At 39.0% G+C, this 11,588-nt stretch overlaps 2 protein-coding genes across 3 annotated transcripts in view; one reads left to right on the forward strand and one right to left on the reverse strand.

The window, feature by feature from the left end:
- The window catches only part of wdr25 (WD repeat domain 25), a 21,351-nt gene extending 12,575 nt beyond the window's left edge, over positions 1 to 8,776 (forward strand). For both annotated transcript variants that reach the window (XM_046062105.1, XM_046062106.1), the window contains 4 exons: positions 3,629 to 3,759; positions 5,756 to 5,926; positions 6,671 to 6,811; positions 8,155 to 8,776. In XM_046062105.1, coding sequence (XP_045918061.1) covers positions 3,629 to 3,759; positions 5,756 to 5,926; positions 6,671 to 6,811; positions 8,155 to 8,376 — 665 coding nt within the window. In that variant the 3' untranslated portion in view covers positions 8,377 to 8,776. The remainder of the gene's footprint in view (positions 1 to 3,628; positions 3,760 to 5,755; positions 5,927 to 6,670; positions 6,812 to 8,154) is intronic.
- A 1,480-nt stretch (positions 8,777 to 10,256) lies between these two features.
- LOC123979405 (brain-enriched guanylate kinase-associated protein) overlaps positions 10,257 to 11,588 on the reverse strand; it is a 58,854-nt gene continuing 57,522 nt past the window's right edge. Inside the window, exon 7 of the mRNA XM_046063318.1 lies at positions 10,257 to 10,277. Coding sequence (XP_045919274.1) covers positions 10,257 to 10,277 — 21 coding nt within the window. The remainder of the gene's footprint in view (positions 10,278 to 11,588) is intronic.

Consider the following 11,588-nt stretch of genomic DNA (forward strand, 5'->3'; position numbering starts at 1 on the left):
GAATGCGGCCAAGTACAGGGATATCCTGGACGAAAACCTTTTCCAGAGTGCTCTGGACCTCAGACTGGGCCGAAGGTTTACCTTCCAACAAGACAATGACCCTAAGCACACCGCTAAAATAACGAAGGAGTGCCTTCACAACAACTCCGTGGCTGTTCTTGAATGGCCCAGCCAGAGCCCTGACTTAAACCCAATTGAGCATCTCTGGAGAGACCTGAAAATGGCTGTCCACCAACGTTTACCATCCAACCTGACAGAACTGGAGAGGATCTGCAAGGAGGAATGGCAGAGGATACCCAAATCCAGATGTGAAAAACTTGTTGCATCTTTCCCAAAACGACTCATGGCTGTATTAGATCAAAAGGGTGCTTCTACTAAATACTGAGCAAAGGGTCTGAATACTTATGACCATGTGATATTTCAGTTTTTCTTTTTTAATAAATTTGCAAAAATTTCTACATTTCTGTTTTTTTCTGTCAAGATGGGGTGCTGAGTGTACATTACTGAGAAATAAAATGAACTTTTTTGATTTTTGGGAAATGGCTGCAATGAAACAAAGAGTGAAAAATTTAAAGGGGTCTGAATACTTTCCGTACCCACTGTATATATTTGTCACACTAGAGTTCAGTAGTTTTTTTCACTTCCTGTGACGCTGGAAATCTTTATCTTTGGTGTCGGGATCATCAGCTGTACAGGGACACACTGAGGGACGTGCATTAATAACTTCATTAAGATAAATTTAATAAATTGCAATTCAGTTACAATGTTCAGGACACTTTCTTAACGTGAAACATCAAACTAGTTACAAATATGGCTTAGTAAGCCTGTTTCCAAGATAGTTTTTTGGATATGGCTTGTCAAAACCAAGTAATGTGTGTCTCACCTTTGTTTATGTTGCTGTGACAGCACCCTGCTATGGTGAATCCGGTAATGAGGGAGAGTACCCATTTTATCCCAGCACCCCTCTACTCTAAGGGGCTCATCCCCCGCCATCCCAATCATCCCTAATGTCCTCTGCACCGTAGTCATCCACTGCGTGTCAGCTCCGCAGCATGATCACACTTTCTTTCAAGACTACAAAGTAAACTATGGCGTTGGAGGAACGGATCACTGCAGCCTTCCCTTATCTCCCTCCTCTCAAGCAAGCTAATTAATCTTGCTTAATTAAAACATGACGAGGCCCCTATTTATTACAAGGAGATTGTTGGTTTTCTCGTCGTCTTGCCAAACATGAGTTTTAAATCTCGATGACAGATCTTCTCTGTATCGCTGTGGGTAAGCCAATTAAGCAGGAAGTGTGAGCCCCGGCGAAATGGCCTGTTAAAACTTTGCATCAATGCAATTGAATTTGGGAGCGAGCTAGTCCACCATTAAGTGAAAGAAGGTCCATTTTTGCTGCAGTTTATTAGCCGTGCCCCCCCCCCCCCCCTTTTTACAAAGACTCGGTAGGAATATCCTAGAAGAGTGTAATGAAGTGCATTCCTGTTGTGGGCTTACTGCCTGAGACTGTTTTGGATGGGGTCTTTGTTGTTTGTTCGATGAATTAATGAGGAGCCGTTGAACCCTGAGGTATTCTACTTTGCATAGCCTTTGACAGAGCTGCTGGCTTGTAGTCTGGCTTGGTTCCCTGTGTAGCCTTCTACCGGTTTTCCCAGGAAACACATTTTTTTGGTCGCACCCTGTCAGGCTTAATTATATTTAAGCCCCTCAGTGTTTTTGTTTTGTTTTTAAGTATGACTTTTTTTAATTGATTTAGATAAAGCTGCCTCTAGCCAAAACAGTGTTTTATATTCTGGTTTCTCTTCTCTATCATCGCTGTGTCTTTCTCAGTTTAGATTATCTTTTTGTGTTGAGCGATGATTAAATCAAGTAGCCTTTTAGAGATTGATACATATGATGTGTGGCTGTCTGGACCATAGACTGTATATAAAAAGGTCTGGACATATGTCCAGACAATCTCTCGCAACCCGCATGCAAAAACTGTGCGATTTTACAGATTACTGGTCAGTCCCATCACCCACCATCATTAAGACAGACAGTTCAGTTGTTTTGGGGCATCCAGTGATTAAAAACATACGTTTCATTTCATCACAAGAAACTGTATGTGGTCTTATGTGAGAGTATGTGAAACTTGATCAAACACTAACCGATGTAGACTGTAAACAATATCACACTGTGCTTCAGACCTGAAATGATCACAGGAAGCTTGTTATCCTTTTACTTTAACATCGTTCCTTCATGAATTCCTGAAGGAGCACCTAGTTGGGAACACTATCTTTGGCAGAAACTTACAGCAAGATTTACTGTATCTTTGTCAGCGAGCTTGTTTCCCAATCCCCATTTCTAAGCGAAGGCGACGGCACAATTTTAATTACGCACAGTGTTTACTGCACAGGAATCTAATGGCCACGTCACAAGCAGGATTGGATCCTCGCAGTGCATTCAATTAATAAACCAAGGAGTGGTTTCAGCAGAACTTGCATCTCAGTGGAATTGTAGTTGAAATTTATTTTGTGTTTAGTTTCGTGTTTGACAGCCGAGAAAGACAAAATGTCTAATCAAGCTTTTCATGTGGCATAAACTGCAACAGTTTGTCTTAATTCATTAGTATAACGGTCTGGATGGGTTTTTTTTTATCCTTTTTGAATGTATAGAAGACACACAGAATGCACTAGCTCTCTTTGTTTCTGCAAAATCACTGTATTTTGAACACATGAAGTACATCAAAGAAGCTTAATAACACTTTACAAACTCATTCAGAGAGTGCTGGTTTGCTCGGACCCATGTGCGTAGCAGTAGCAGTAGTGTACAGGAGAGAAATAATCATTTAGTACTGTTTCATGGATTTAGAAGATTATGAGAGAAATTTCATCGTCTACTACTCTACCTCTGGAAAAGATTACTTACATTATTAATGGCAAACGGCCCATTATAAATGGGTCCTTTTATTTTATATAATATATATGGAGAATGTACTTTACTGTTAAAGTAATATGAATGATGTGGTTCTTGAGTTGTAAATCTAAGTGGTCCTCCGCAGTTGCCTTGATTTGCTAAACTCTTTTTCTTTGTTCTGTGTCCTGTGAATTGTATCTTTGGGGTTTTGTTATGATTTCTATTTTAATTGAGTAATCGTTTGGTCTGTAAAATGTAGAGAAAATAGTGAATATGTCCATAATGATTCCCCAGAATCCAAGTTGCCATCTTCAATTATCTTGTTGCCATTTTTTCTTGGAAAAAAAACTAAAACGGTGATTTGATCTTCTAGTCAACTAATCATTGCAGCTCTACTTGATACTATCCCTCAAAATTGATGTAAATATACCTTTACTCATTGTTGGAGTTTATTTGAAAATATTTTAAGAAAAAGAAAAAATTGATGGGAAAAAGAAAAATCTTTTATCAGGACTGAAAGCAAAGGCATTCGGTTTATGAGTGCAAGATGCTGCAATTTGTTGTTTGTTGTGAGAATCTTAGCTTTTAGCACAAAATACAATATATTATAAAGATTCCATCATACTTCAGTTTAGCAGTGTGTAATCTCAGAGTTCACTACCGACAAAAGATGTTAAGATTTCAGAAAGAAGTTGATCTTGTTCTCCTCTCTCTTATTTCTTCTTATCTGTAGGGCAGCAGGTGGTGAAATTAGACAACCAGTTCAAGGTGATGTGTGTGGTCCTGCATCCCAGCAGCCCAGAGGTATTCCTGTGCGGAGGTTACAGTTCAGTGGTCAAGGCCTGGGACTCTCGGAGCTGCAAGGTCAAACTTATTAACCTCCTTAGAGTAGATTTATCATTTTTATTGACTCTGGTTCACAGACTATTGTTTGACCTTTTTATAAATCTAAGGCAGGCAGGCTTTGAACACATGCTTCTCATGCACAGCTCCCTCCTCCAGACCCACCGTTACACACCAGTACAAACAAGCTAGTAGGTACATGTGGCCACGCACAATGACCCATGCTATATTTCACTAAAAGGATGGTATTGCATGCATAGTAATGCAAATAATACTTCAGATAATCTCAGTTGTTCAAAGCAAATTTAAATTGTTTTTGGGGCTCATAAATTGTTCCTGTGAAGCTGCAACCTAATCTTGATATTAAGTTTAATGGGCTGTTTTATATGATAATCCTGTTCACTTCATGAGTGCTCACATTCCCCCAATTTAATTTTTCCCCCCACAGCTAACTGAATCGTTTCCCTGCAGGGTTTTAGATTTAATACAGCAGGGATTGCTTATGCCAGTAGGTGTCAATGTGAGGTGCAGTGTGAGGACCAGTCCTCACAAAATAGGTTGTTAATGCTGCAGCGTCCTGACTGTCTGTCAGTCTTAGCACTGTGTTTCTTGCTCTGGAGTGAAATTACCCCACTTCATAAAATGGCTGAGACGCACAGGCACAACAGTAGCCCAATAGTCTGAAGTCTTTCCAAATGGACTCATTAGGGTTGAACTGGATGCATGAGATTGCTCTACCATGTTATGTTAAAACTCTTATAAGAGCAAGACTTATAGTTTGGTTCAAAGCAGAAGGCGAGCAGTTAAAGTTGCATTTAGGGGTTTAAGGTTAAATTTTCCCATGTAGCCGCTAGCCGTTCACTCAGTAGCCTAATACAATCCAAAACTCTGTGAAAAGTGAGCTAGAAAAGACAAATACCAAAAAACTGTTGTTCTATTAGAATGAGAAATGTAAAGTTTAAATTGCAGCTGTGACCAGTCGATAGATACCCTGTCTCATTTTCTGCCATTTAGCCTTAACCCATTTCAAGATTTAAACAGTTTTGTGAACCTTTTTGGTTTGCTTTTTGGATTTGAATGTCTGTATACCGGTTGTCACTGATGGCAATACTTTCTTTTCATGATTGTCCTAATTATATTCTGATACAGCCTGATTGCACAAACCTAAATGGCCTCTAGTTTGAGGGCAGGAAATTGGTTGATGGCTGTAACAATCAATTAATTTCATTAATTTTTAATTATTTTTGCAATTACCCTGTATCACATGTCAGAAACAAGTAAAAAAACTTGATTGCTTGTTTTATTTGACCATCAGTCCAAAACCCAAAGATAATATCTTTGCTTGCGCATATGACAAATCAAAGCATTTCAGAAGCTGGAACCAGAGAATGTTTGGCATTTTTTCTTGAGAAAATGAGTGGTTATATGTTATGTCAGTCAACTAATTGTTGCATTTGTAGATGACTCTGAGTTTCACTAAGGTGCTAATGATAACCTGTTAGCGCCGGGATCTCTAAGTGTCGCCATAGGTTACAATCTGAAATAGTCTTATCTGAACTAACATTTTAGCCTGATCATCTAATTTTTATGTTTGTATTTCTTTAAATATCAATAACTACATAATATGTTGTTGTAGGATAATGCTTTATCTCAACACAGCAAATCCACATTACAACGCATTGTGTATGCTATAGAAACAGTGCTGGACACACTGTGATCATCTGGCAAGGTTAGACAAGTGACTGACAATGTGTCATGACCGCTGACACACTGAGTTGTCCCATATCGTCTCACCATAAGGGAAAAAGTCCAGAAGTTCCCCTCCTTCCTGTAATTGCTCTGCTGAAGGCCATGAATACTGTGTAATGAAACTAGAAAAGCATATATATGCTATATAAGCATCATGGATTATTTCAACACTAATTCTAACTAAATTAAATGTACTAAATGTGGTATGTCTACTAGAGACTGTTCACACAGTCATACAATTACATCCTATGACTGTGTGTGTTTCCAGGTAGTTAAAGTGTACAAAGCAGGGGTCCAGCAGACCTTAGACATCCTGTTTTTGAGAGATGGTGTGGACTTTATAACAAGCTCTGACTGCGTAAGCAGAGACTCTGCGGACCGCACCCTCATCGCCTGGGACTACCAGACCACAGCCAAGGTCTCCAACCAGATCTACCATGTAAGTAAAATGTGTGTGTGAATGAGGAAAAGCTAGCCCCTGAGTAAATATAGTAATAATTGGCACATGATTATGAAATTACCAGCTAAAAGGCTTAAAATCAGTTTGAATTTTAACAAGCAAATCCAATTTAAGGTTAATTCCTGAAAATATGTGAACGTCCTGATGTGAAACAAGTGGGTAATGAGGCATGTGGAACTGGCATGTTTTGACAGATACATGGTGCTGGAGGAAGTGTGCGCTCTACTGAGTGCCACCTATTTTAAAAATGTGTTTTTAATAATCTCAGTGCTTTTTGGTATTGAATAAATTCCCAGCCCTGAATGCAGTTGAATTGAGCATTTATTGTAGAGCGCAGGAAGTCTCAGGAGTCTTGTCAATTTTTCATACTACTCTTGATATGTACACTAGGATCGACAAAATAACATGGACACCGTATAATTCACTCCAATACAACAACATAAACTGTGGTCTCAGAAACGACCATTGCAGGTTGATTGCATTATATTATGAAGCGTTTCCATGACTTCAGTCTCAATTCAAATTAGCTTTATTGGCATGAATGTATAACAAAAATATTGCCAATACACTACATTCAGCCACTGCACATCTGAACATAAGGCTTTTTCCAAATAATGGTCTAGTTCACATGCAGCTGACTTCATGGTTAGTTAGCAGTAAGAAAAGTCAAATAATGACTTCATTTCCCCTCTGGATTTTCCCCTCGGCTCATTTGGCCACCAGGAGCGGTACACGTGCCCCAGCCTGGCTCTCCATCCACTTGAGGAGTCCTTTGTTGCGCAGACCAATGGGAACTACATGGCAGTATTCTCCTCCCAGCGGCCCTATAGGATGAACAAGAGGCGGCAATATGGAGGACACAAGGTCAGTGGTCAACAACTGTGGCCATGGGGGTGGGGAGTGGTGGCTGATCAATAATCCTTTGCAAAGGTAGAATTAAAAAGAAACACCCATCGTAACCTGCACAACACATTGTTGACTTGTGTTTCCTCCGCAGCTCCCTCCCCCAAAACAAACACACAATATTTCCACTGAGGAAGGCAAACAGATCAGAATACGGCTGTCATGGTCCCCCATTGTTGGTGGCCTTGAGGTGTAAACATTTTATTTGTGGACCTTTTTCATTTTAAACCACATGTAGTACATGTGTTAGCAACCAGTCACCGTATCACACAACCTTTTAGTGTAATAATATATACTTTATCACAGCCTGAAAGCATGACATCAAAATACCTACAAACAAGAGCCAAGTCTAACTTAATAATCGTGTCCATATGCACACACAATGAAAGAGATTCCTCTCGGCCACACTGGTCCTAAAGAAATCCCTTCCAAATGAGTTTGTAATGTAATGCTAGCAAATCCGCAGTCCTTATTCTGTACCAAAACGCATTCTTAACCCCAGCTGAAGCTAATATGAGGCCTCAACATTAGTTAGACAAATAAAAGTGGTTATCTTCCAGGCTTTTTAGAATGAAATGCTCTCTTTTACACACGTACAGAACAACATTACATATGGGCTTGCTGTATTAATATAGATTTGTAAAAATCCAAACTAACCTTTAATCTCAGTGGTCTGTGTCATTTTATGTCATCCTACATTAACAGTGGACTGCTGAGGATTTAATTTGTTGATTTTTTTTAAAAATTTTTATTACACCTATATAATTATATATTGCGCTGTCTGTCTGTATGTATTCCTGGAAATTCAGTTGAGAAACAGTTTCTAGATAAAATAACCATATCAGAATGTCTCTTTAACCAGTGAATTAAACATCTCTAATACAGCCAGAGATGAGAACGTCTAGCTCTCTCTCTATAAACGGTAATAAAAAATAATAATTTAAATAAAATAAAAATAAATATTGTCATATAGCCCACCTGTAAACCAAGGTAGATTCACTGAACATGAATGTACCCAGATCCACAGTCCCATACTTGCACACACCGACAAGTGGAAGGTGCTCAATGCAGCCACTGCCTTGCTCAAGGGCACCCTGTTAGTAATAATAATGCAGTGTACTGTTCTTTCACTTACCCCTCACAGATTTATTCTGTTTCTCCTACTGGTGTAATCAGCAACTTCCTGATCACATGCACCCTTGTTGTAACACTTACTGTACTGACACTTTAATGTACCAATGTTAAAATGGCTAATTGGTGGATAGTTAATGCATCGTAACTAAGTAACACGTATATTCTTGTAGGTGGAGGGGTACGCGGTGCAGTGTGAATTTTCTCTGGATGGAAGCATCCTGGCTTCAGGAAGCTCCACAGGCTCTGCCCACTTCTACGATTACCACAATGCTCGCACGCTGCACATCCTGCCCGCCCACAGCCAGCCCTGCCTTTGTGTGTCTCAGCATCCCGTCCTTCCTGCGACTGCGGCCACCTGCGACTGGGCTGGCGAGATCAAGGTCTGGCACTGAAAACTCTGAATGGACAAGAATATGGACTTTATGGAAGTTATAAGATGTAGCGTGTTGACCAAGAGCATGAGATGGAAGACAGTATTTAACTGAAAACTCATGCCCATCCATCTTAAAGACTGTATCTCCCATAAGCTCTTGGTATAAGATCATGAAAACTTGGCAAAACATGCTGGAAGTCAGCAAATCTACTGAAAAACTGTTTTTTACACTGTGTATCTTGTGATGCTTTCACATTATTTTGAAAACCACCCACATTTTGACTCCCATTGATCCCCCTTAGACTGGCACGACAACAATAGTCACTATTGTGAAAATCCTACTGTAAGCATGTTATTTATATTTATCCTATCTCACACTGTTTTCACATCCTGAAATCAAAGAAAGTTTCTTTACGGTTCAAAGAGTTAACTATTGTGCACATATATATATATATATATATATATATATATACACACATACACATACACCCACCCTTAATGCTTTTATAGTCACTCTAAAACATCATGTTCTTGAAGTTTTTGTCAAAACAAAAAGAAAATATTCTCTGTGGGCATTTTCTCATCAGTGGTGTTTTTCATTTCTACATTCTGCATACACATCGCTTTCCTCTATGCCTTTTTGTTCTCACAGGCTCTGATATGACATTTCCTTTCACACTGACAGCTTAGCGCATCACAGAGAGACAACTGGAGAACTAAAAAAATACGCAGATATCTGTCAAAACATTGCCAGGTTCTTCCAAAATCCTGCCAGTCAACAGCAGAGTGCGGACGTGCACACAGATGCTTGTGATCTTTATACAGTATCAATACACTTTGCTTTTTTGCCCAGAGGAAAATTCTTATGGCTTAATACTTTTTATAGCCCCCACGGTGGTTAAAACTGTAGTTAATAATAGTTAAATTAACATTATTATTGTCTTAAGACCACTAATATAATTTGTGAAGCCAAATGATGATTTGCATGTGCTAAATAACGAAAAGCTTCTGCTGTTGGTTGTAGCCCTTCTGTGCAAGTCAGATACAGAGGATCATTAACGTCAAAACAAATTAAAGAAGATTAAACACTAAGGCCTCAAAAAGGTGAAAAAGACCAAAGAATGAAGTTCAAGACCAGCAACAGCAAACCAGGGGGGGATATTGGAGGACCTTTTCAGGAAAGACATCTTTGAAGATTGTTGTTCTACAGATAAGTAACCAAACTTTGAACAGAGTGCAGAGCACAGCAGCCCCTGCCCCCTCACTCACATATAGTGACAGTTCATATTGAGATACAGAAATCTACTAGGGCCACAATTTTTCTCCATAGCACTGACTGAGAACACAAAAGAAAGTAACTAAGATATACAGAAACAAGGAGCCCTTCAAAACCTGCTCATACTTTTTTCCTAGCCGCACAACTGTGTCATTAGCTGGCGGCTATCAACATGCACATTTTTCTGTGTGGTACGTGCGGTAAAAGGGCTTTCCACTGTTTTAGACAATGTTTAATTGTACTTTCAAGTAGCGTTAATGTTGGCTGTTCACCAATTTAGTTCATCCCACTTGATGGTGCCGACTATTTACTGGCGTTTACTAACCTGTTGGCGATTTAGACGCAGGTAACTATATGTACAGTATCTGTGCAATGTAAACATTGAATACATTTTCTGCCTTGCACAAAGCAGTCACACAAATAGTTTATACAAACTGTATGTAAATGTAAATACATTATACCTTAGCAGCACACCTGCAAATACACACAATTGTGCATGCTCACTTCAACTTGTAATATACACCAAGCAATGTGCACAAAATTGCAAACTCCACTTACCGGTAGTTTCACCCTTTTTAGATTGAAATGTACTCATTAAAACAGCCAAGATGGCGCGAGTCGACTTACTCCCGCTCACCCTTGACCTGTTAAAATTGTCAGTTGAGCACGAGCTGAATATAGATGTCTATAGATGTGGTCAAATCCCCTCCATTAGAGACTGCATGATGATATGGCAAGTGTCACATTGGGTGTTTAAGAATCTCTAGGGAAAATTCATGCCAAAAATCACTTAAGATATTTCTAGGATATCACAACTTCCACCTACACATCTACTAGGGGTGGGAATCACCAGAGACCTCACGATACGATATTATCACAATACTTAAGTCATGATATGATGATATTGCGATTTTAAACATTTATTATCTTTTTCCAACTTCAAATTGTGCCCCCAAAGGAAAACTCTTTTTCTCCTGGACTGAAAAAGCAATTGGTTTTATTATTATAGTACCAAAAGGTAAAATTATTATGTACAATTTGTATAATAAAAGATCTTTTCTTGACGTCCGTTTATCGATACAATATTACCACGGAAAATATCGCGATATTATACTGTATCTGTGTTTCCCCCCACCCCTAACATCTACAAGTGGCAATTTTAGAAAAACATTTCAAAAAGCCCCTGAAATCAATAAAATACAGCAGAAACTAACTAGAATAAAACGAGTTGGGCAATGGCAAAAGACAGGCATAATAAACTCCAAACAAAAACAGAACAAAACTCTAAACGCTAACACTTCCCCAGCTAACCTCTGCAACGAGGAGGAGGTGGATGGCGACGTCTTCGAAATTTGACAGGACAACAAAAAACAACTGAAGGATGAGATAAATAAAGCATAAGAGAGTATGAATAATGTATAACTAATACAGAGGAGTCAGTCCCAATCAGATGAGGAAGTCGTGACGGAATTTTTAAAACTCTAGTCCCAATTGGAATTGGAGTTTAATTCATAGCCAAGGGATCAGAGAAGAGCTCACTGCCTATGATAAACTTTGCTGAAGACTTTTTGAAAGAAAACTTCTGTCCCCCACTGTGAACCTCCAAATCAAAACATTTCCAGGATCTTAAGGGTTTACGGTTCTTGAAATAAGTAATGTAAAATAACCAGGATATACTTCCCAACACCCATCTTTATTAAGTAAATAAACATACAGTAAAAATATATAACCATGCATCAGACAGACACACATGTTGACATTTAGACAGCTGGCCTGTTGTTCCTGGAACAAGGCTGGAGGTAGGACAGGACAGCTTAAGCCTCTTCATTCAGGGTCAAAACATTCGATAAATATAGGCTAACATCTACTGAACCTGGATTAAAAATAGTCATAGTTTAATAACAATTGTATTTGTAGTATCTTTATCTCTTTTTAGACATTGTGTCCACAACAAA

This window comes from Micropterus dolomieu, linkage group LG11, assembly GCF_021292245.1.
Source record: "Micropterus dolomieu isolate WLL.071019.BEF.003 ecotype Adirondacks linkage group LG11, ASM2129224v1, whole genome shotgun sequence".
NCBI lineage: Eukaryota > Metazoa > Chordata > Actinopteri > Centrarchiformes > Centrarchidae > Micropterus > Micropterus dolomieu.